General features: G+C 49.0%; 2 protein-coding genes across 10 annotated transcripts in view; both read left to right on the top strand.

The window, feature by feature from the left end:
* The window catches only part of Mphosph9 (M-phase phosphoprotein 9), a 65,187-nt gene extending 59,560 nt beyond the window's left edge, over window positions 1-5,627 (top strand). For all 3 annotated transcript variants that reach the window (XM_013120932.3, XM_013120931.3, XM_013120930.3), the window contains exon 23: window positions 1,574-5,627. In XM_013120932.3, the coding sequence (XP_012976386.1) occupies window positions 1,574-1,675 (102 nt within the window). In that variant the 3' untranslated portion in view covers window positions 1,676-5,627. The remainder of the gene's footprint in view (window positions 1-1,573) is intronic.
* A 1,115-nt stretch (window positions 5,628-6,742) lies between these two features.
* The window catches only part of Pitpnm2 (phosphatidylinositol transfer protein membrane associated 2), a 127,664-nt gene continuing 110,192 nt past the window's right edge, over window positions 6,743-24,214 (top strand). For 2 of the 7 annotated variants that reach the window (XM_040731154.1, XM_040731159.1), the window contains exon 1: window positions 6,744-7,046. The gene's annotated coding sequence lies outside the window, so the exon portion shown is untranslated. Of the gene's footprint in view, window positions 7,047-24,214 lie in introns of all 7 variants that reach the window. The other 5 variants (XM_040731157.1, XM_040731160.1, XM_040731158.1 and 2 more) reach the window with 4 other exon arrangements.

The raw sequence follows: 24,214 nt of genomic DNA, 5'->3' as shown, positions 1-24,214 counted from the left end.
TGAAACATTCTATTCTGGGTTTTTCCTTTCTAAAGAGGATATGCATATGTGCAAGAGAAACAGGGAAGAGGGTGGTGGTCCTTCCCTTTGCCCCTCTGTCTCTCTACAGTGCACATTGAATCCTTTTACTAAAATTGTTAAACATAAAAATTTCAAGTGCACGCCTTTAAATCCCAGCACTCGTGAGGCAGAGGCAGGCAGATCTCTTTGAGTTTGAAGCCAGCCTGGTCTACAGAGTTCTAGGACAGACAGAGCTACACAGAGGTGGGGTAGGGGTGGGGGGATCAAGTTCTGTTTCAGGGTACCATTTGAGTGAATATAGAATAAATGATCTAGAATGGTAAATATAGGCAAAACAAAACAAAAAATAGAACAGTAAATGTATATTCTAGGTATCATTAACTATACTTCTTCATTGTAATTGTGAAATCTTTTTTCCTGAAGTTTCCATTAACTAACCTTCCTTCCTTCCTTCCTTCCTTCCTGTTTTTTGCTTTCTGTGACATCAAACTCACAATCCACCTGCCTTTGCCTCCTGAATGCTGAGATTAAAGGCCTGTGCTACCATGCTAAGCTCTGATAATGGTTTTTTTTTATATTTTTTTTTAAATTTTATTTTCCAGTTTAAATTTAGATAAGAATCAAGGTTGCTTCACAAGTCAGTTCCAGGTCCCTCTCCCATTCCCTCCCTTCCTCCCGAGCCCTCCCTACCCCCCCCCCCCGTTATCCCCTCATTTCCCCAGGGAGGGTGAGGCCCTCCATGGGGGTGTGCATAGTCTGTCATTTCATATAGGGCAGGGCCTAGACCCTCCCCCAAGAGTTCAGGGTGAGAGTGCACCTCACATTGTTCTATGGGAGTCCAAAGTCCGTGTGTATACTTGGGATGGGTACTGATCTGCTGCCCAAGGCTCAATAGATTCCCTAGGCCTCCTCACTGACACCCAGATTCAGGGGGTCTTGATCAGTCCCATGCTGGCTTCCCAGGCTGATGCCTGGGATCTGATAATGTTTTTAAGGAAGAAATTTTTGTACATGTCTACAGCTGATCCAGTATGCACACTTCTCTGGTGACCTGTGGGTATCATGCTTAGGCTCTTAAATACTGATCTCAGGTCATCACCACCACCCCTGCTTGTGGCTGTACTGCTACGTAGAATTCTCACATGCCAAGAGTGCCCAACAGACCAAGGATACTTAAAGTGCCCTGCTTATTTAGAAGGGTTGAGAAGCTGATTCATTGTTCAGTTTAAGAAAAATAATGTTGGTGGTGCACGCCTTTAATCCCAAAACTTGGGAGGCAGAAGCAGGCAGATCTCTGTGAGTTTGAGGCCAGCCTGATCTATAGAGCCCGAGTTCCAGAACAGCCAGGAATACACAGAGAAACCCTGTCTGGAAACAAACGAAAAGGAAAATAGTGTCAATAGGATGATTTATGTGGAAAGGGAAGTCTGCCATCTTGATGTTTATGCTTGCTCTGGTGCTGCACCCCCAAAGGTCTGTAGGTGGCAACTGGCTGCAGACCAAGAGGACTTAGTGTGGATTCTCATGACACCTTTCCATTACTCTTACTTAGGAAGCCTTGGAAGATCGTTTGGAAAGGATCAATCGTGAACTGGGTTCAGTTCGAATGACACTCAAGAAGTTTCATGTCTTACGCAGCTCTGCAAACCTTTGAGATTGGTAGCCATTAAATTTAAGACACTTTTGTTTGCACTGATTGTACAGTTATGCACTCGGAAAAGGCAAACTCTTTTGTACTGTTTATAAGACTTCAAACAGTAGTTTTACAATCATGTTATTCTTACTCTTGCTATTTTATACTTCAAATGGCCACATATTTTCAAGATATTTTTGTTATGCTCAGGAACCTCGTGTATATTTTACTATTTAAAAAACATTATTTTTAAATAGAGTATGTCTTCAATTTCTATTAACAATAAGGAAATGTAAACAGGAGGCGACTTGTTGCTAAGGAAATAGTGTTATCCTTTTACAATGAACTTTGCACACCGATTTTATAAACATGTTCTACATTGTAAATATAATTCATTTTTAAAAATAAATACTAAACAGCTTCCATAAGGATAGACTAACATGCTGAATATTTAAAAAAGTATAATTTGCATTTAAATTCTATAGAAGCTTTTTGAAATAACACAATTCCTATGTGAAACATATGCTTTCTAGTGAATAAAACGATTAGGCCAGCAAGAGAGCTCAGCAGGTAAAAGTGCTTGCCACCAAGCCTGAGGACCATTTTGAGTTCTAGGACCCAAGTAAGAAAGGAGAAATGACTCCCACAAGTTGTTTTCTGACCTCTACATATACACTTTGGCATGTTCATACCCAATAAGTAATTAAACATGAAAAATTAGTAAGACTTGAGCATTGGAGAGTTTAAAAACTACACAAGTACAACTTGTTTGATGTCCCTAAAAATATTTTTATTGTTAAGGAAGAAAACAACGAAAGATGGAAAGCTGGAGTTTTCTGCCCACATTCAGGGTTTAAATTGTGTCACAGCTTGGACCGTTTCCAGAGTAGCTCCAATTTCTGTGAACCATGAAAAGCTTTAGCTCCCAAAGTCATCGTCCCCATATTTTCACCCTCTTAACCTCACCTGACCTACCATTCTACCCATGCCAAAAAGAAAAATACTTGCATAGCTGCTGCAATAACTGCTGGTCTGAGCTCAGACCACTCTACTCTCTGCCTGATAAAGGACAGGGGATGTGTCCAGATAGAGCCTGGTGTCTTTCCCAGGGCCCTGCTGCAGACTGTAGCCCACCACATGGGTGACATTCCCTAGCTCTGTGTGGGCAGGAGAAGCTGTTCTGATCTAGGAGCAGCAAGTATCCTGTTTGTGTTGGGACTGTTGGTATGTCTGCACTGCTCACCCACTCATTTTCTGGTGACCACTCTGAACCCAACAGCCATGTATTTGCGATTGGAATCTGCGATAGACTCATCTGAGCTCTTCTGGTTGATTTCCAGGGCTAGTGCTCAGGTTTTTTATTTTGGTTTGCCTCTGAGTTCGTTCTACGCGTGTAGCTCTTCATATTTATTTACAACGAACTAAGACATCCCAGCAGTTCCACTAAGATGTGTATGCCTCAGCAGAATTTCAGGTGGTCTCTGAACATTTTCTCTTCAAAGCTTTACCTGGCGATAGGTCTGGGCCCTGTTCTACTTGTGGGGATTCCCAGGTAGGCGGGGACCCTTGGCATAGGCCTGAACCTTTGCGTTCACATATCAGTAACCAGATAAAGACTTAATCAGGATTTCTTATCATTAGAAGTAAGTGCCTTTATTCTTTGAGTTTTCTTTTAGCCTTTCAAAAATTATGTTACAGAAAAGCAAGGTTCATTTTAATCAAGTTCCTGTACAGCTTGCATCTAGAGCTTATAAGAGGATAGACTATTTTTTAAGATGCCCCTGTGTTGACATGCATAACTATCCAGCTGAGAGTATAATATGTCCCGTGGTAGAGTCTTGCCTTGCATGTGAGGCCACAGATTCTGTCCCAGCATCAACAAACAAGACAACTTGAACAAGCTAACGGTGTTTTTGTACATCTCATTGTTCCCTCCTTTTATTGTATAGTCTACTACATTCTCAAGAAGCAGGAAATTGCCACTTCAGAAGAGGTGGTAGCTTTATCTTGCCAAGGAGTTATCTTCTTAGGTGCCTATAATTGGCTTATTCCAAAAAAGGCATTAAGTTCCATCAAAACATCTTCTGTGCTTCTCAGAAAGCATATGCTTTGGTTTTTGAAGTGTGTAATAGATTTAAACTATCAATTACTTATTTGAAAAAGAAATTTTATTCTTCTTTATAGGTATGAAGAAAGGCACAAGGAAAATTCTTGCAGCTGCCTCTCTCCTTAATAATGCATATTGTATGAACACTAAAAATCAAGTTAGCTTAAAAGTGGGGAAGGAGCAGTCTTAAAGAGCATCTGCTACCCAAGGGAGCAAACTGTTTCTGTGCTGAGGTTATGCTGCAGCTAGGAAAAAACAAAAACCCCCAAACCTCAGTGAGTCTGAATCTGCAGCCTCTGGGAAGTGCCTTTTAAATGTACATAGATAGTAAACTCTCCCACTACCCTTCCTTCTCACAGTGCCAGTCTCAGGAGCTCCGGGGGATGGCTCTAAGGGAAACATTAGTTTTTGATAATCCCCCGCTGGGGAATGGAGACTCTCAGTAGAGGAGATAGGCCAGGGCTAGTGTGCATCACATAGCTAACATGTGTCAGATTCATCAGTTTTTGGGATTGTGAGATAGTGATTTTTTTTTTAATGTCATACAAGGGCCTTGCACTTCCAGACGACTCCACCACTGAGCTATATTCCCAACCCAGTGATTTCTTTTGAAAGTTGATGATTTTGTTCCAATCACTACATTGGGTTGTCATTTGTGTTAGGTGGTCTATGTTGTCTTTGCTCGTTGATAAAATCAAGGGTTTTCTTGGATTTTAAATGAATTTCCTTGGTATGTTATTTATTTACTGGTTGACTAAAAATTGTAAAATGTTAACCCATCAAATGTGAATTCTGAAAGCATTTTCTTCTAATGGATGGAAGCAAATGATTGGGCATAAATATTGGCTTCTTCCCATTATAGTTTACTGCTAGTTTAACCAAAATAATTTTCCCCCTCAAATGTTTCATGATTAGACCTCTAAGGAGGACGGACCACCTGGAAGAGGTGCCTGCCACTGAGCCTTAGTTTATATGGATTTACAACCATTGAGAGACTAGTGCAACCCTTTTAACCTAGAAAAGCCGGTTGCTTTGCCAAATGTTACTTGTCTTTTGAAGCCTGCACCCAAATATGTAGTGAAATCAGACGTTTTCATCGTCTGAAGTTTCACAAGACTCAAGATAATCCCCCCGCTGGGGAAGGCTTGTTGTAGCTGTCTTTAGAAACCGGTCAAACACTGGAGTGACCAGTGTGTGGTCTGGGTGGTGTGCTGGGCGGTGGCAGCACACACTTTTAATCCCAGCACTCAGGAGGCAGAGGCAGTTGATCTCTGAGTTTGAGGCCAGCCTTATCTACAGAGTGAGTTCCAGGACAGCCAAGACTACACAGAGAAACCCTGTCTCAACAAACAAACAAAACAAAAAAGTAAATGATGCATAGAGACTTTAGGAGTCATACATGGATCGTTCATCATACTTTTGGATGTTGCAAGTCTGTCTAAACCCCTGGTATTGCACAGATTTTTGCTAGAAATTATTTCCTGCCCTGCCAAGAGAAACATGGAAGTTTAATATCTTGTCAAACTAGTCCAGTGCTCTTCAGACCTCACTAAAAGCAGTTCCCCATCTGATTTGACCTTTATTTCACGGTAGGCCTCAGATACATGAGGAGTCAAGCCATAACTTTGCACTTACTGTACATTATCTACCATGCCTTCACAATGAATACTTCCACTGCAACAGTGACCCATAGTGTGTAAAACAGTTGCTTACATAGTGCTGCTGCTGGTCAGGAAAGGGCTTGTTGTAGCTGTCTTTAAAATGGGGTCAAACACTGGAGTGACCATATTGTGAGCTCCATGAGAGCAGGGACCAGGTCGTCTTCCGTCTTGCATCTCGGCACTCAATAAATATTTGTGAAAATGAGCTGTCTTGTGGTATTTGTGAGTTTATTCATACTGGCCTTGAGAGCTAGCTTTTAATGGTGGTCTTCAAGTCCCAGGAGTTGCCTGTTTGGTTAACAGTCATGGGAATTCTAAAATTAATAAAGGAAGTCAATTCCAAGCAACCAATAGCATGTGTGTGTGCATCTAAAAAGCACCTTAGGTACCTTTTGGTGACTCTAGGAGTATTTATCCGATGGACACCTTCACTTGCCTGGTGTGGGCATCATGTCATGTAAACTGCCTATCTTAGCCCTCACAGTCTCTACCTGCCTGAGGAGATGAACACCGGGTGTGGGCCTCTGCTCCTCGGTTTTATCTGGACACTGGCTTGGGGGTAATGTCAAGGGGAGCACTGGGCTTCTCTCTTTTGCCGGTATGGACTGCAATCACTAGGTGTTAGGTGTGGGCTTTTTAGTTCCAGGACTTGAAGTTCTGACAAACAAGGCTGCCCTTATGCAAACCCACAAAAACCCTTAACCTTTTCTTTGACTCTCACAAAGTATCCTCTTGGTCTGTTAATGTGGCAACCGGAGCGTCCTATGGGAGAGGTGCATCAAGATGAAGCTATTTCTGGACCAGATCCTGCTGTCTGGGAGGTGGGGACCTGAGCTGCACACGCTGTCAAGCGGCCACTACTCCCTCTGCTGATGGCCAATAGGCCTCTTTACTTTTTCCCGCCCGGAGTCTGTGCAAAGGGCTCGACGACGGCTGTAGGCAAAGACCACGGGTTTCCACACGGCCTCGGCACGGGGCCTGCCCCAGTATTCTCAGCGCCCCGTGGCCTTCGCCACAGCCGGTTCCTTAAGTGTGTCGTCTGACTCCTGAGGAGTTTAATCAGAAACAAAACCCCGACGCCTCCAGCTCCCGGGTCCCTCCCCGAGCTCGGTCGCCTCTGGCCCTCCCGCGCGGCGGGCCCGGTGGTGCGGGGCCAGAGTCGGAGCGGCTCTTCCGGCGCAGGCGGCGGCCCGGCTCCTCCGCGCCGCGCCCCCGCCGCTCCCCCGCGCGTCCTGAGGAGGCGCCGCCCGCCGCCGCCGCCGCCGCGACTGAGGGAATGCGAGCCGGGCCGGCGCGCGCGGGAGGCAGCGGTCGCTGAGGCGCGTGGGGCACGGCGGCGCCGCGGCTCAGAGCGCTCCAGCCGGCCCGGCCCGCGGTCCCCTCAGCCGGCGATCACAAGAGGCCACAGCGGCCGGCGGCCCGAGTCCCGCGCCAGCACGTGTACCGCCGCCGACGGCCCGGAGCATGCCCGCCGCCGTTCGGACGCTCGCGCGGGGCCAGCTGGCGGCGGGGACGCGCGGGGCCACGGGGTGCAGCCGGACGGCCCGGGGCCGCGGGGCCCGCTCTACCCGGGACGCGGCTTGAGGCGGCGCCTGAGGAACCTGGAGCGCGGCCGGCAGAGCGGGTGAGTGAGAGGGTGGCGGGCGGCGGGCGGGCGGCCGCCCTTCCGGGGCCGGGGGAGCCCGCAGTGCCGGGCAGCCAGCCGTGCGCGCGGCCTGCTATCGGGCCCTTGGGACGCCGCGTGGGAGAACCGTGGGAGGCGCGGGACCCCCGCCTAGGGCATCGTTTGGTGACCACCTCCTCCGCATTCGGGCTATTAATGCTGATTTCTAAATTCGTCGGTTGTGGAGAGAACCCCCCCCCCCCCGCCCCAGTGACAAGTGTCACGGCAGGTCAAGGAGCAGGTGTGTTTGCAGTGCAAGGCTTGCCCCAGGAAGACCACCACTCTCTGCGGCTGGCAGGAAGTGCAGGGCAGAGCCGCGGTCTGGGTTTCTCCTGCATCCACACAGCAGGACATCCCTGCAGTCTTGCTTGGCTGGGTGGGCATTGGGGCCTAAGGATGGGGTGTGGCCCCTCTCCATCCCATAGCTCCCTTTTCCGATGTCCCAAGAGATGTTAGATTCTTAAGGTGTGTGTGTGGGGGGGGAGCTCCTCTTCCACCCACCTCATAATCTTTCCCTCCAGTGGAGAGACGGACGGGGAGCTTGCCAGAGGGAAACTTAATGCCTCCTTCCCCAATGCACACAACTACCGCCTCCGCCCATCCTAAATGCTTATCTCAAGTAAAAATCTCCGTACAAATGTCATTTCAAGCAAGGCCTCTAGCTTTGTCCCCTTTAAAGTAGCCTTCCTGCTTCTGTCTTGGAATCCCGGATTCCTCCTTTTATTTCCCTCTTTATCGCTGAAACTCTTGGGCCTATCTGTCTCCCAATTCTAGATTCCTCAAGAGACCACGGCTAAGCACCATCCCTTGTCCACTGCCAGGTCTCAGCCACCTGAGAGCCCGACTGATAGGGTAGCCTCTCCCGCAGGTCGTGAAGTGCCTGTGTGGCAGCCACCACCCAGCCCCTGGGCTCTGGTGCACTTTCATCTGCGTGGCTCTTATCACTGCCCTACAGATACTTTTGTGCTTAGCTTATCTCCCACGCAGGCTTGTATGCTCCCACGTGGCTGGCGTTTGATTCACATCTGGTCTCCCACTCTGGTCAGCCCCACTGTGTGCTGCCGGCGTCCCTCCGACACAGCAGAATTCCTCTGACACTGGCCTCTCCGACCCTGGACTGCTGTGGTCAAATCCTTTTTCTCCTGAGAAGAGACTGTGTTCTGGGAATGGAAGAGATGCCCAGACCACTCCCACTGCAGAGAAACACAATGGCTTGGAAGGGCTGGTCGTGGAGGGAGTGACTTTGCCAAATGTCTGGGACAGCACATTCCCTGCTGTGGAGATGACCAAGGCCTGGCTGTCGGTCCTCCAGGTGGTGAATGTTGCGTGGGCACCTAGCTCCCTTCCCTTCATTCCTGGGGATACGTGTTGGGCTATCTACAGGAAGAGAATGGGAGTTGAGGAGCCCGGAGGTCTGGATTCCATGCTTGGCTTTCCATGAGTTTGCTGTGAGTTAAAAAGTTGAGTGGCTTTTCTTGATCCTTTCTTATGGAATCCAAAATTCCTCAGCATATACAAGACTGTGAGGCATCTGGGTCCTATTTATCCCAGCTCTCCTCTCTGACGTGTCACTCCTCACACTCCAGCCCTCTAGATTCCCTGGAGCGCTTCCTGGTCTCCGTGTGACTCGTCTCCTCTTCCCTGCAGGAGGCTGTCTTCCCTGGTCTTGGCTGGAGGTGATCCTTTCCCTCCAGCTTTGCCTTGACCTAATCTGATTCACCACGTATGAAATGAGGCTTCTGAAGTTTCCACAGGCTAAGTGCTGTTTCTCTGTCGCTGGTGCTCCGCACCCAGTAGGCACTTAGGAAAGTATCGTCTCGATGGTGAGAGAGTAACTGGTAAGAGCCCTTTGTGATAGTTCACACTGGCCCTTCTCTCTCACACTCTCCAGAGGCCTGTTTCCCTACCAGGCCGATTTCCTAAACAACCCAGCTGGGCCGAGGCTTCTCATCGTAATCTTTAAGAAGAGCCACTAGTGAAGTATGTGTAGTTGTGTGTAGAGATTAGCTGCCTTGTTGCTTTGGGAAGAGCCCAGGAGCCATGTTCTCCTGTATGGAAGGGCAGTGATCGCCTCCTGAGCAGCGCCATTGGCCACCGGCAGGGGAGGCTGATGTTGATGACCAGGCAGGCCACCCAAGGGAGCCATCAGGTATCGACAGGACAGTTACCCTGAAACTCCTTCACAGGACCCCAGGCCTGTAGGCCCCCGACAGCTAGGAGGTCTTTGCACAGCGTCTCTTCAGGTCATGTGGTTGATGTTTATTAAACTTTTGTCGGATACCCAGGGTTGTTTTTGAATAGAGAGCCAGGGCAGAGATTCTGATTTGTTCTAAAACCTAATGTTAGGCTTTGCCCATCTGTTGGCAGCTTCTTATAGTGCTTCACACGGAAAATAAAGCGTGTAGTTCTTTTTCAAAGGTGTATGTAAGTTATTTCATGTGTGTGCGTGCGTGTGTTTGCCTGCATGCACATCTGTGTGCCATGTGCATGCCCTGTGCCCACAGAGGCCAGAAGAGGGTGTCAGTTGCCCTGGAACTAAAGTTACAAATGGTTGTGAGCTGCCACGGGGGTGCTGGGGATTGAACCTGGGTTCTCCGGAAGAACAGACAGTGCTCTTAACCGCTGAACCATCTCTCCAGTCCCTGTGAATGTGTTTGTTTTTGTTTCTTTAGAATTTAGGGATGGCACACTTGGTCTTCCTTGGGAAACTAGGCTGCTTTTTTTGTTGATAACAAGCAGCGTCGGGAAGACAGTATTGTACTTTTATGTCCTCCGCACCACACAGTGTATACATGGAGCTCACACACACACTGCACACTACCTGCTAGTCTCCCCCAACTTTCCCAGAGAAACAAATTGAGAAGTAGAGAGATAAATTGATCTGATTAGATTATGTCTGGGTTTGTACCACCCACTTCTGCCTTACTCTCCCTATGTCACACTGGTTTTGTTCTTGTTTTTTCTCTTCTTGGCCAGAGACTTGCAAAGTAAGTTGGACTGGCTGGCCTTGTAAGCTCTGGAGCTTCCCACTGTCTCTGCCTCCCCAGTGCTGGCATTACAAGCATATACATACCACCAAGCTTAGCTTTTTGTTTTTAAAGATGTATTCATTTATTATGTATATAGTATTCTGGTATGTAGATGGTTGCACTGGGAATTGAACTCAGGACCTCTGGAACAGCAGCCATTGCTCTTAACCTCTGAGCCATCTCTCCAGCCCCCAAGCTTGGCTTTTTATATGGGTTCTGGAGATTAAACATAGATCCTTATATGTACATGGAAAACTCCAGCCCCCTGTTTTATTTTGTTTTCTGGAGGCAGTCTTACTGTGTAACCTGGGCTGGTCTCAAAATCCTCTTGCCGTAGCCTACCAAATGCTGGGATTAAAGGTTTGCACTATCACAGCCTGCATTATCTGTAGTCTTTTTTGTTTGTTTGTTTGCTTGTTTGTTTATTTTGAGACAGAGTTTCTCTCTGTGCTATCCTGGCTCTTCAGAATTTGATCTATAGACCAGGCTGGGCTTGAACTCATAGAGATCTGCCTGCTTCTGCCTCCTGAGTGCTGGGATTAAAAGCATGTGCCATCACTGCCCAGCATTATTTATCTATCTATCTATCTATATATATATTTGTTTTACGAGACAGGGTTTCTCTGTATTGTTTTGGAGGCTGTCGGTCTAGCCTGTCCTCGAACTCACAGAGATCCCACTGCCTCTGCCTCCCGAGTGCTGGGATTAAAGGCGTGCGCCACCACCGCCCGGCCTATTTATCTATATTTTGTATGAGTCATCACAATAGGTTTCTCTAAGACAGTGAACATATATGAATTGAATACAAGTAGCATTTCACCTAATGGTTATGCCGACTCATAGTGTGGTTAGAAGTCCCCAGGATGACTTCCAGGAAGAGTAGAACTTGAAGAATTTTTTTTTGAGAGATGAAAGATTTACTTTGGCTTATAGTGTAGAGGATTCATTCCATTCTAGTAGGAAAGGTGTGGGGGAACAGAGAAGTTCCATCATGGTGGGTCAGAACAGAGAGGGAATAATGGTTAGGCAGAATTTTGACCAGCCATAGCAATGATAAAGATACATAAGTCTTTGTTTAAACTCTTCGGAAGTCACCATGACCCACCAGAGCAGGGTTTCTGGGCCAGGGAGGGAGGTGGATACTGCTCCGAAACCTGCTTGGGGAGGCTGGTGAAAACTTCATCTGACAGTGTTGGAGTTGGGTTAGGATTGAGAGGCTGGGGATGTTGGAAAGAGCTGGTTTGCCCCAAGGCCACTCTGCCAGCCTAGAGCCAAGGTCCCTGTTTGCCAGCGAGTCAGCCTGCAGTAGGACTTACACTGTTTCTTTTGGCTGTAATGAGTATAGGGTGCTGACGTCCTTAGGCCTAGCCCAGCAAGCATTGTGACAGACCTCTGCTAAACCTTTGTGATGTGGACACAAAGAGCTGTGAGGAGGGGCAGGCTGGCATTCCCTGAAATTTCTCATATCCACAATTGTCCTTGCCAGAGGACAAAGTGGAAGTTAACCAGCAGGCAGGGGTCGGTAGCAGACAATGGAAACCCCAAGCCACAACCTTGGGGAAAGAAACTGACAAATCAGTGCCACAGCACCCGCTTCTTACCAAAGTCCTGCCTGCCCCACACTGCTTTCCCTGGAGTGGCCTTGCCCCGTCGCCCCACTCTCTACTGTGGAAAACAGAGGTTGAAATCAGAGGGAACCAGGAACCATGGGTGGGGTACAGCAGCGGAGACCCAGAGGCTGATTCTGAACTCGGCAGAAGCTGGTACCTCTCGCTCCCTTCCAGTTGGATGTATTGGCCACCTGCAGGCATGGGAGCAGGTGGCCCTGCAGAATGAACGCTGCTGTAAAACTCGCCATGGACAGTGGGTTGTCCTGTTCAGAGTACATTTGTTGCCCAAAGTCGCATTGTAAGCAGAACTGGGGGACATTGAGCCTAGGGGATTAAAAGGTTAGGTTCCTGGGAGCTTCTGGTGATGATATTTTAGTCAACTGATCAACACATTCCCTTATTTTATGTGTATTTCTGTTAGAAGACATCTTGCTTAAAATGTACTGTTGGTTCACGACATTCAGCTCACCCCAGTTCAGGCCTGAAGGGAGCTCATCTGACACTTGTTGTCTAGCCTGTGCTCAGGGCTATCGGGCAGCCCTTCATCACTGTGCTGGGGGCATTTTAAACAACAAAGCTCACCGACATGCAGGGGAGCGTGGCGACATGCAGGGGAGCGTGGCGCTGAACCAACCCCTGAGGCCACTCGTTTACAGCATGAGAGCGGGAACAGCAGGTGGAACACCACCTTGTTCTTCCTCTGCAAGGAACCTGCGCATCAGGTGACCCACATTTGCCATCTGCAGACGTTTGTAAATGACCCAGAAGACATTGGGAGTTACAAGTAGATCTTTCTCTTAAAAACAAAACATAGTCTAAATCCCAGCACTCGGGAGGCAGAGGCAGGTGGATCTCTGTGAGTTCGAGGCCAGGCTGGACCGACAGCCTCCAAAACAGAGAAACCCTGTCTCGTAAAACCAAAAAAAACCATAGTCTAGTGTATGTGAGCATATGCCACATGTGTGCTGTGCCTGAGGAGGCCAGAAGAGGGCTTTGGGAATGGAGTTATGAGCCAAAGGGAATGGCATGGCTGTTGGGAGCCTGACCCAGGTCTTCTGAGCCATCATTCCCGCCTGAGAAGTAGGTGCTAGTGACTAGATGCATTCACAAGTATGCAGTCCCCCAGTGATAGTGGCCCTGCCACCATAGACATCTGTTCACCTCAGGGGATCTTGCTGCCTGCTACTCAGCCTTTGCTTGGGAAATGAATGTATGAGTCCTGCACCCGACTGGTGGCAGACTCTCATGTTTGCTTGTCACCGAAGATGCTAAAGAAAGGAGACTTCTCCTCCTCCTGTAGCTTCTTCCAGAGTGTCCCGCTTCCCGTTGGGCAGGAAAGCAGAGAGGGACCAGGTCCTCACACACAGGGGTGACAGAAGCCCAGTGTCTGCCTAGGACATAATTGTAAGCTGCTGAGGGAAGGCTTTCAGCTGAAGGAGTGGTCTTCCTGAGGAGGTGTTTGGGCCTACCTGGAGCCTCTGCAGCCCAGACTCCCAGCAATCTCCCCAAAGATGCCCCTGTGGACTCCTTACAAGTTCACTGGTCTCCAGGTCATGCCTGGGGCTACTCTAGGGCTCAGTAGCTCACTTTGAGAGTGGCTCCTGACAGAGGCTTTCCCGCCAGGGTCTGCCCCAGAAAACTGTTCCTTTCCTCCTAGGATTGGTTGCCAGGCCCTAATATCTACTGGGCCCCTGAGGAGGACCCAAGGGGACGTGAGTGGCCTCTCAGCAGTGGGCATTGGGTAGTACTGGGTGACCATTCCTGTGTTCTTCGAGAGGAACAGCTCTCCTTGACCCAGGGTTAGGGCTGCCCCTTGGTCAGGCCCACGCTTATCTCTCCTGAGGACAGCACACACTTCCTTTTCTCTGTCCAAGGCCATAATTGCTTTTCTTGCCACTGTGTAAGAACCGACTCTCCACTTGCATTTTTTTTCAATGAGGGAGAAAAACCAAACATTTTTTTTTTGCAATTAGACTTTTCCTCACTTGGGTAATCACACTGAAAAAAAGCATTTTAAGTCTTTTGAAAACCACACATCAGCGAGGCTGGCGGGGTGGATGGTGGGGAGGAACATTCCATCAGCAGGGCCAGCCAGACACGCAGGCGATTCGGTGGGCTATCGCACGGGGAAACAATGATTTCACGTTTATTTGGGGTTTGCTCTTTGCAGCATATTTCAATTAGTTCGTCAGTGTTGTGCATCTGACAGGCCAAACGTTTATTGTGGTTGGACCATCTGGGAGGTGGGAGGCCTCCAGTCTTCCCCGTGGCTGTCAGTAACTACCAGTCTAAGGAAATTTGTTTCATGTGTTTAAGAAGCCAACACTAAAACACCATTAATAACAAAAGCCTCCAGAGTTCCGCAAGCACGCTCCGTCGTTCAGCCATCAATTGGACGTGCATCACCTGAGACTTCATCCCCCCACCCCATGCTTGACATTTTCCAGCACGGTGAAGCAAAGTCCCGAAGTTCCTTATTTAATTGGCCCAGAGCACGATTTGTATTAAGGTAGCAAAGAGCTTGCTAATTTACACTCGGCGCCACAGAGCCTGAGCGTTGGCTGCTTGGGGTAGCAAGGGATGTGTGTCACAGATTCCTGCCATTAGCAAGCAGCTGAGCTTCAGCCCATACGTTGACTGAAAGCTCTAGATGGATGTCTGTCCCCAGCCTTGGGTGACTCACAGGAGCACCGTGAGTCCATGGTGCCGACCTCGGGCCTGTGCTGCTTGTCTGCACTCCTTGGGTAGCAGGACATTGTGCTTCCTGACACCACTCACTTCTTTTTTTTTTTTTTTACTGTGCCTTGGTTATTCCCACCCCACCACGTCCTTTCCTGGAGGGTGTTCTGTCTGGCCTCCAGTGGGATGCCAGGGGGAGAGGAGGAATTTAGAATCAAACAGAGAGGAGAGCCAGAAGGAGCACTGGGAAAATGCAAGAGTTCGACCTTTCCACCAGGAGCAATGACATTCCCTGTCCCAGAAACCCCGGGATCATAGGGCTGGGCACAGGACAGTGGAGTGGGATTAGCACTCAAGGACTGAACTAGAGATCGGCTCATAAAATCTGAGCTGTCCAGTTCACTAGAGGCTGTGTTGGTAGCCTGGGGTGGTGTGATGGCTACTTGGGTACGTGATGGTATCATCCTGCCCATACCCCACAAGGCTCCCCTGGGCTCTAGATTTCCTGCTACAGAGTCCTAGGGGGCTGCTCTTCTTTTTCCTGGGAACCTCCCACTCGCAGGGTACCCAAGTCTAACACACACACCGCTTCCACCACCGCGGCACATATTTCGAGGGTCTGTAGCTTGTTTGTCTTGGCATCGCCAGTGCCTGGAAAGAGTGGCTTGGTGCTGACTTGGTGTCTTGGGCCTGCCTGGGAGGCAGAGGAAAGGAGCTGCTTGCCACTTGCCTTTGTGTGGTGCCGTGCTTGAGTCGAAACTGTGACAAGGCCAGAGGACCAAGGTCACGGGTGGTAGTCGTTTGTGCCTTACCCATGCTGTGTCCCAGATGGGACCCTGTGACTCAGAGAGGCCCTCAGTACGTTAGCTACTGGCTCAGATTCCAGGCCTCCGGAGTTCCCTGACTCCTCGTGTGCTTGCTTCAGTTGAGTGACATCGCCGTGAGTGGCCACACTGTGGGTTATGCTGCCGTTGCTCTTAGTCCATCAGTGTTCCCTGACCTGGCTGTGTGGAAACAGTACAAAGAACTGCGAACTTGGAGTTTGTGTGTGTTGCTTTCTTTTTTGTTTCCAGAGGGAAATAGATTCCTCTTCTGTTTGTTCTGAAGCTTTTGCTTTCCAAAAAGAGGCCAAAGGGCTCTGCAGACTGACAGCAGATTCCCCGAGATAGAATTGCATGCATGGATCCAATCTATTTATGGAGTTTTGAGGCCAATCCTGAGCCTGTTGTCCTCCAGCCAGGCACCACTGGAGGTCAGAGGTCAGGTGCAGGGGTGTGGGTCTAAGGACCTAGGAGGTAAGTTAACTGGGAGTAGGTTTTTTTTTTTTTTTTTTTTTTTTTTTTGGTTTTTCGAGACAGGGTTTCTCTGTATTGTTTTGGAGGCTGTCCTGGAACTCGCTCTGTAGACCAGGCTGGCCTCGAACTCACAGAGATCCTCCTGCCTCTGCCTCCCAAGTGCTGTGATTAAAGGCGTGCGCCACCAATGCCTGGCAGGAGTAGGTTTTTGTTTTTGTTTTCTCCTGCATGTGTTTCATCTTCTTGGTCTCAAAGAAAGCACCAGACCCAGGGTGTTGTGGAGATGGAATGGAAGCCAGCCAGGAGAGGAGGCAGAGGCTGGACCCAGCTTCTTGGTGGCTGTTGAGATGAGGGGTTCAGGGTCTGTGGCTGAGAAACAGAAGGTGACATGGTAGGCCAGTTTAGGAACCTTGGACCTAGGCACTGTGTTGTTTAGCTTTTTGTCAATTTGACACAAGCTAGAGTTGTCTGAGAAGAGAGAATCTTAATTGAGGAATTACCTCCATCAGACTGTCCTGTAGGCAGGTCAGCGTGGGGGGCATTTTCTGGATTGATTTGGAAGGGCCAACCCATTATGAGCAGTGGCATCCTGGAGCAGGTGGTCCCTGGGTATGCAATGGAGCTAGCAGAGCAAGCCAGAAGGAGCAAGCCTGTAAAAGCAGTACTCTTCCATGGCCTGTTCCTGCCTCCTGGTTCCTGCTTGAATTCCTGCCCTGAAGTTCCTTCATGATGGACTTGCAAGCTCTAAGTGGAAGTAAACCCTTTTCTTGCCAGGTGTTGGTGGCACATGCCTTTAATCACAGCACTCGGGAGGCAGAGGCAGGAGGATCTCTGTGAGTTCCAGGCCAGCCTGGTCTACAGAGTGGGTTCCAGGACAGCCTCCAAAACAACACAGAGAAACCCTGTCTGAAACAAACAAACAAACAAACAAACAAAAAAAAACCAAGAATCCTTTTTTCCCTTCTTAGTCTCTGTTCTATTGCTGTGAAGAGACACCATGAAAACTTTTAACTGGGGGGTTTGCTTATAGTCCATTGTCATCTTGGTGAGGAGTATGGAGGTATGGAGGGAGGGAAGGAGGCAGAGAAGGAAACAGGGAGGGAGGGAAGACTGACTGACATTCAAAAGCCCATTCCCAGTGAAAGACTTACAGCAAGGCCACACTTTCTAATCCTTATAATCCTTTCAAATAGTACCACTTCCTGGTGACTAAGCGTTCAAATATGAGCCTATGGGGGCCGTTCTTATTCAAACCACTGTTAGTATTCAGGCATCTGTACTGGCCTGTCCTTGGGGTTCTGACAGGATACGCTCTCAGCTGCAGCCACTAAGAGCACCACCTGTGTATATTCTCTGTGTTCCCTTTTAACAGGGCCCTGCCCACCTTCCATCCTTCCCTCTCTCGCTCTCCCCCACTCTTTCCTCTCTCCTCTCACTCCTGTCTCCGGAGGCTGGTCTCCCCCTTCCCCTTTCACCTATAAAAAACCCCTCTGCTTGAACCCTGTCTCATGGCATCTTTCCCTCGCATGCTGCTTTTCTTAAATTACAACCACCACCACACTCCCCAAGTTGCTTTTGTCCATTGTATATATCACAATAGAAAGCAAATTAAGACAGGCCCCGTAGGCAGGAGTTGGGTGTTTCCCTGGATGCCCAGGCAGTGTGTTTCTCTGACCATCAGAAGTCACACTTGCATTGCTGGCCTCTTGGTTTAAGTGTCCAGTCAGATACAGGCTGATGTATTGCTCTCGGACTTCCCAGAGTGCCTAGGCTGCTTCTGAACTTGGAGAAGAAGTCTGGTTAAATCTCTGAGTGAAAGAAAACTTGGGGGACATGTTAGGGTGTTGGAGTAGTAAGTCATACATGGAGAAGGGAGAGGCCCTGAGAACCTCTGGAAGGCCACACTAGGGTCTCAGGACTGGGCCCACCTGTTCTCTGAGGTTGTAGATTACCAGCTTCCTCCACCCACCCACCCCCATATCTTGACAGAGCACTTAAAATAATCCAGGATCCCAGCCTTTGGACACAGAGAGGGTGGAATGAGCTCCAGCATAAGGCAGAGGTGTGTAGAGCTCAAGAAAGGGGCTGCTGGGAAGAAGACAGAGGAGACAGGCAGTAGGTTCCTTCTCACACACGGGAGAGTATGGCAGTGTGAAGGTGTCCATTTTTTACTTTGTGTGCTGTGTATCTACAAGACCTTTCTGAGATCGGACCTACTCACATCCTCTTACTCAGGGAGTGGGGAGGCCCAGGGTGTACTGCTGCTTGAGGGGATCTTCACAGGCCCCTCCACACTGGAAGGCTAACTTGGAGGAGATGGTGCTCTTTGGGGTAGCTGCCACCCCTGCCCATTGAGACTCTTCAGTGACTTCTCACTGGTGCACCTTTGAGTCATTCACAATCTTGCAAATAACCCCAGTGATTGCCTCGGTCCACCACGCTGGATCATGTGGACTCCTTTGGCAGCTTCTCTGGGGGGAGAATAGACGTCTCTTTACATTTCTCCACGATGCATGGTGGCATTCAGAGTGTGAAAAAGCAAACACTTTTGAATTGTGCAACTTGGTGGCCTTTAGTACATTCACAGTGGCATGCGTCTACCCTCTTTCTCATTCTAGAACACTCTACCCCTCGGATGGGGAACCCCATATCCATTGACAGTCCCCATCTTCCTCCAGCCCCTTGGCAGCAATGAATGGGCCTTTTGTTTTCGTAGTCACCTAATTCTGGACATTTTCTGTAAACAGAATCCCATAATGTGTGACCTTTTGTCTGGCTTCTTTGTCACTCAGCATCATGTTTTTAAGCGGCCGCCCGGTTGCACGTATGTCAGTGCCTCATTCCTTTTTTCCTGTGATGGAACACGCACAGTATAAAATCCATCACTTAGACCTTTTTAAGTGTACTTGAAAGCCTTAAGTACACTCAGGTAACGGTTGCTCAGCCATCCCCTCCAGCCATCCACAAAACTCTTTCATCTTCCCATGCTGAAACATTTCCCCTCCGTCCTCCTCGGCCCCTGGCAACCATTCTTCTACTTCCTGCTTCTATGAATTTGATTTCTGTGTGGATGTTATACTGGTGGCATCATACCTCATTTTGGAACTGGCCTTTTTCACTTTGTGTCATGGCTTCAGGGGTCAGAATTGTCTGCCTTTTTAGGGGGGAACGACATTGTATAGATAGGTCACATTTTGTTTGGCTGTTTCTGGGTCGGGGAGGTTTTGGCTTTGGTCTGCTTCTAGTTGAAAATGATACTGGACCAGGTGACTGAGAGCTAGAGGTGGGGTGGCCTTTGATAATCACACTTCCCTGTGCCTTGGCTTCTGTATCCACTTCTGGGGCTGCTGGGCAGGAAATGGTCTGTGAGGGTAGCTTTGTACACTCACAATCATCCTGGTTGGGTGTATCCTGGGTTTTCATGTCACAGGTGTGAATGTTGGTAGGTCTCAGTCTTGCTGTCAGGGCATTCTGGGGGGCTCACTTGCGACTTGGACCTATGAAGGCTCCTTCTCTGACTGAGGACCTGGAGCAGGTGCAGAAAGAGGCTGGTGTCCTGACTCTCAGTGGCCTGCATTTTCATTGATTCCCACTAGATAATGGTAGGGAACAGAGGGGACACATATCCTCTGGGTCACTGTCCTTTGGTTCTCCAGGAAGGGTAGCCAGGAGAATGACATGACATCACCAACCTCCAGGGTAGCCGAGTGAGAACAGGAAGTAAGTCTGGAATTCACAAAGTCACACTTGCCATCATTACCCTAATTAACTTTCCATATGCCCAAGGAACAAGCGACTTGGAATGTCCACTATCAGTGGCCAGGGAGGCCAGTTGCATTTCCCATTCATGATTATGGATACTTAATGATTAACTCAGGCCACTAATTATACTCTCCATGCTCTACTGGAGAACTATAAGGCTCTTTATAGATTTGTCATAACATGATCATAATGTGTTAGAGACTGCAGAGATGTCTCAGTGAGGAGGAGGGCAGCTCTGTCTCAGGTCACACAGACGGAGGTGCAGGTTGAGACTGAGGGAGGAGGTATCCAAGAGAGAGGAGCAAGTGACCTTTCTCTAGCCTTAGGTTAAGTTTGTATTTGTTTTCCTAGTTTTAAAAGCTTTCGGGGCTGGAGAGATGGCTTAGTGGTTAAGAGCATCAATTCTTAGCATCCACATCAAGCCCAACTGCCTGTAAGTCCAGCCGCAGGAGGGTCAATCACCTCTGGCCTCCCTGGGCACCAACACTTACATGCATATACCCACCCCCACACACAGAACACCATTAAAATAAATCCAAGTTGTATATGTTCATGGTAAATTAACACAGACTGTTTAAAAGTCAGATAGTTTTACAAAATCTGTCACTAGAAGAAATGTGTATATTCACAGAGTTGATATGCGAGATAGGACAGTGCAGATTAATTGAGGTCATTATGCTAAGTGAAGCAAGTGAGCCACACAAAGTACTGCGTGATTCCACCAAGGTGAGAGAGGCCAGGCTCGGAGAACCAGAGTGGAATGGTGATTGCAGGTGGGGGCCAGATGGGGCTGGGTTAGGGGATGGAAAGGTGTTCATAACGGGCAGAAAACTTTGCAGACATGGACCCAGAGTCTATAACATATCACACATGTGAGAGTGTAAGGGGACGGAGCCCATGTGAAGTAGTCTCACTTTGAGAATGTTTTTCAGTCACTTAAAACAGGCTTTAAATTGGGCTGGAGAGGGCTCAGCAGTAAGCACTGGCTGTTCTTTCAGAGGATCCAGCTTTTATTGCTGGCACCCAATGGTGGCTTGTCACCACCTGTAACTCCAGTCACAGGGTGTCTGATGCCCTCTGCTAGCCTCTGAGCGCACCAGGCATGAATATTGTGAGCACTTAAAAGCAAAAGTTTCCCTTCCCCACGGTGCTGCGGGTGGAGAAGGGCACTGGCCGTGCCAGGCTAGTGTGCTGCTAGGCTTTACTCCCACCTGTTTGTGTTTTAGTGACACCCAAAGCTCTTTGTTGGTGTGTTCCTGCCACTTGCAAAGCTTCTGTGCTCTTCCTAGCCATCTCTGTTTCCCCTTTGGCTTCTCCTGTGTGTGTGGTACCAGCTGATGTGGTAGTGTCCAGCTGACACCATATGAACAGCTGCTTCACGTGGAAATGTCTAGTCACAGAGGTTTCCAGGCTAGCCCACTATCGCAGCATACCCTCTTTCAGTCCTGCCAGGCACGGTACTTTTTGGACGTTCTCTCTCTGCGGTGTCCTCGATTTACCAAACAGCTGCCCTTTGAAGAATGATGAGGCCAGGCAGGAGGCGGTGCCTCCTGGTCTCAGGTGCTGGCCACCTGGCCCTGAGCTTTGCGCTGACCTACTGTTTCAGACAGCTCACCACCTCATGTACCCATCCTGGGGTTGAGCAGATCTGGGGTTACCTACTAAGTCGTCTGCTGGCCATCTTTCCAGTGGGATCTGGCCTGAGCAGTGTGTGTGCTGTATTGGGAGAGAGTACGTTCATTGTCGGGCCGAGAGGAGCTCCTCCAGCTGGCCTGCTGGGAAGGGGGGTTTGCCTGCATGAGAGCAAGAGCTCTGGTGACTGCAGACCTTCCAGGGCCACCCATACATAACCCATCAGCTCTGCGCCTTGCCTGAGCTGCTCTCCTGGATGAGCTGAGTGTACTGTCACCCTTTTAATGGCCCAAGGGCCTCTCTTGTTGAGATCTTAGTCCGCAAGCTTCTCAGAGTCCCACGCAGCTGGAACTGGACAGACAGGGCTTTCATCAGGTAGAGGTTCTATTTTTAGCCCCACTGCCTGTGTCACTCTGTCACTATGGAGATATCAGCTAGTGGCCCATAAGGATGTATGCCTCCACTAGCAGTGAGGAAAGGGGGTTCTGCTTCCTTCCTGAGACTTCTCAGACAGGACCCTGGTCAGGATGATCTCTCTCTCTCTCTCCCTTTGGAGAGAGAGAGGTAAAGAACTTAACATACCACAGAGACAGGGGCAGAGTGACAGAGTAATGACAGCAGGGAGGGATACCTCTGGTGTGTGGACTGTGTGTAGACAGTGCCCACAGTTATCTCTTGTATTGGTTGGACCGGTCTAGGAGAGTGGGTACACCATTTGAGGGGTGCTGTGTGAATTTGGGGGTTGCTTTACCTCATGTCTTCACAATAAGGATCCATCTCCTACCTGCTTGGATCTAATAATGTGATTGGGCAAACTGAGTTTATGGTGAGGGATGGGTGTCATATGACTGTTCATGGACATTGTGTGTGAGCGTGTGTTATGTGTGTGTGAGCATGTGTGAGTGTGTGTATGTATGTGGTATGTGTATATGAGCATGAGTGTTTGTGTATGTGGTGTGTGAGTGTGAGCATGTGTGTGTGTTGCTAAGGTTGTCCTCAGGAGAACATCCTTTTTCTTTTATTTTTGTCATCTCCATTGGAAGGCAGAGAAGAGAAGGTTGAAGAGAAAATATTCTAACCCTTCTCATGCTTTATTGTAAAGGATAAGGCAAGGAAGGAGGAAGCAACCCCATCCTATAGACTTTATGTTAAGACTCTAGAGCCAGTCACAGCCCTGCTCCAGGGGGATGTGACACTCGCCACACACTTTCTCACAGTGGGAGTAACTGAGGCTCAGTGGCCCTAAAGCAGGAACCGGAAATGAATCCTCCTGACTACACCAACATTGTCCTGAGCTGAGTGGTTACCGGTCTAAAGTAAATACCTGGCCATCATGGGCCATGGAACCACATCCTGTGGGTTGTATCCGTTCAGAGTCCTGGGCTTGTCTATGACCTTAAACCGTTAAAAATAAAGTACCACGAGTGTTAGAGAGGATGTGGGGGAGTTGGTGGGATGTAAAATGCAGCAGCAGCTGTGGAGAGCAGTCCCACAGCCCCTCAGATAGTTATCTGCAGAGCCACCACATGACCAGTGGGTCCACAGCATGGGACCCGCTGTCCCTGAGAGAAGTGAAAGCAGAGGCCGGAGCAGTTTCTCTCCAGGGTTCACAGCAGGACCGCAGGTCATCGCCAAAAGGGAGAACAGCTCGGACTTCCAGCACCAGATAAACAGACATGGTCTGTGCATACAGCGGAGCATTTAGCCATGAAAAGGAATGAAGCGTTAAGACATCACACACAGGGACGGAGCTTTGAAAGGCTCTGCTGAATGAAGGAAGACAGCCACTTGAGGTCATGTGACATTACTCACCGTCAGCCCCCAGACTAGAGATGGAAAAGAGAATGGTAGGTAGTAGGGGTCGGTGTGGAGGGAACCTGGGAACTGTTGTTCAGTGGGATGATGAAATGTTCTAGACTAGCAGCAGTGGCTGCACAACCTTGTGCTTGCACTAAAGGCTGATGGATTATAAACTTGGAATGGTGAAATGGTGAAAGAAAGAAAGAAAACAAATAGAAATCTCAAGCTTGTGGGCTTGGCACAGATATTCTTAGAACCTCCGGTACTCGTGGAGCTTGGTGATGCCTCATTGTGTTTATGGAGGCATGGGGACAGTGTCTCTGGCCCGCCTGAGACCTCCTGCACAACAGGGCCCCAGGATCTTCTGCAAGGGCAGTCCTGGCAGTTAGCAGTCTCATGCATGTGTGAACAACATCTGTCTCTGTGGAGCACTTCTGCACCTGACATTGGGCATGTCCTTTTATGGCTCTCGTTTGCTCTCTGCAAGTGGAAAGATAAATACCTTTTCAAAGAGCAGATGCCAGCTGCCCACGGTCCCTACCTCAGTCCCCAGCTGCAGAGTGGGTGGGAGATAGCATTGCTGGGGGCACAGGATGCTGGCTGGGACATTGGATGTGGGTGATGTAGACAGCTTGAGGAATCTTGCTGCAGACCTCCTGGGGGACCTTGCTGCAGACCTACTGGTAGGTCTCCAGTGGGTCTTGTGCTTCCTCAGAACCTTTGTGTTCTCTCCCGCTTCTGGCCGGGCTTAAGGCTCAAAGGAGCAAGTGTGCAAGTACCCAGCTGGGCCTAGCCAGGCCACCAATCTTTCTGTGAGTGATCACAGTAGACCAATCTTTTCTCACCAGAACCTCAAGTACAGAAACGACAAGATTGGCATCAGGGAGAGGATCATTGATCATGGCAGGAGAAGGGTCACCACATGGAACCAGACTCTCTCTGTCTCTTAGAGCCCTTAAAGGGCAAACTATAGAGGCTAACCTCTCTTGTGTCTTTTTGTTAGTGTCTCAGGGCATCATAACTGAGTACTAAGAACTGGGTGACTTCCAGCACCCAGAATCCACACGGTCAGAAGTCCAAATGCTAACCCTTCTTGAAGCTTCAGGAAGAATATGCCTCCTCCTAGCTCTGCTAATGGCTGGCACCTGCAGACTTGTGGCTGCACTGTGTCTTGTCATCACATGGACTGCTCCCTTTGTGTCATTCTTCTTTTGCCATTCTAAACTTTATTTATTTATTGTGTGTGAATGTGTACATATGCATGTGCATTCCACAACATACATGTGGAGGTCAGATGATAACTTATGGTAGTTGCTTCTTCT

Source organism: Mesocricetus auratus, unplaced genomic scaffold (genome assembly GCF_017639785.1).
Source record: "Mesocricetus auratus isolate SY011 unplaced genomic scaffold, BCM_Maur_2.0 Super-Scaffold_100025, whole genome shotgun sequence".
In the NCBI taxonomy this organism is placed as follows: domain Eukaryota; kingdom Metazoa; phylum Chordata; class Mammalia; order Rodentia; family Cricetidae; genus Mesocricetus; species Mesocricetus auratus.
This window is presented reverse-complemented; position numbering and strand designations above follow the sequence as displayed.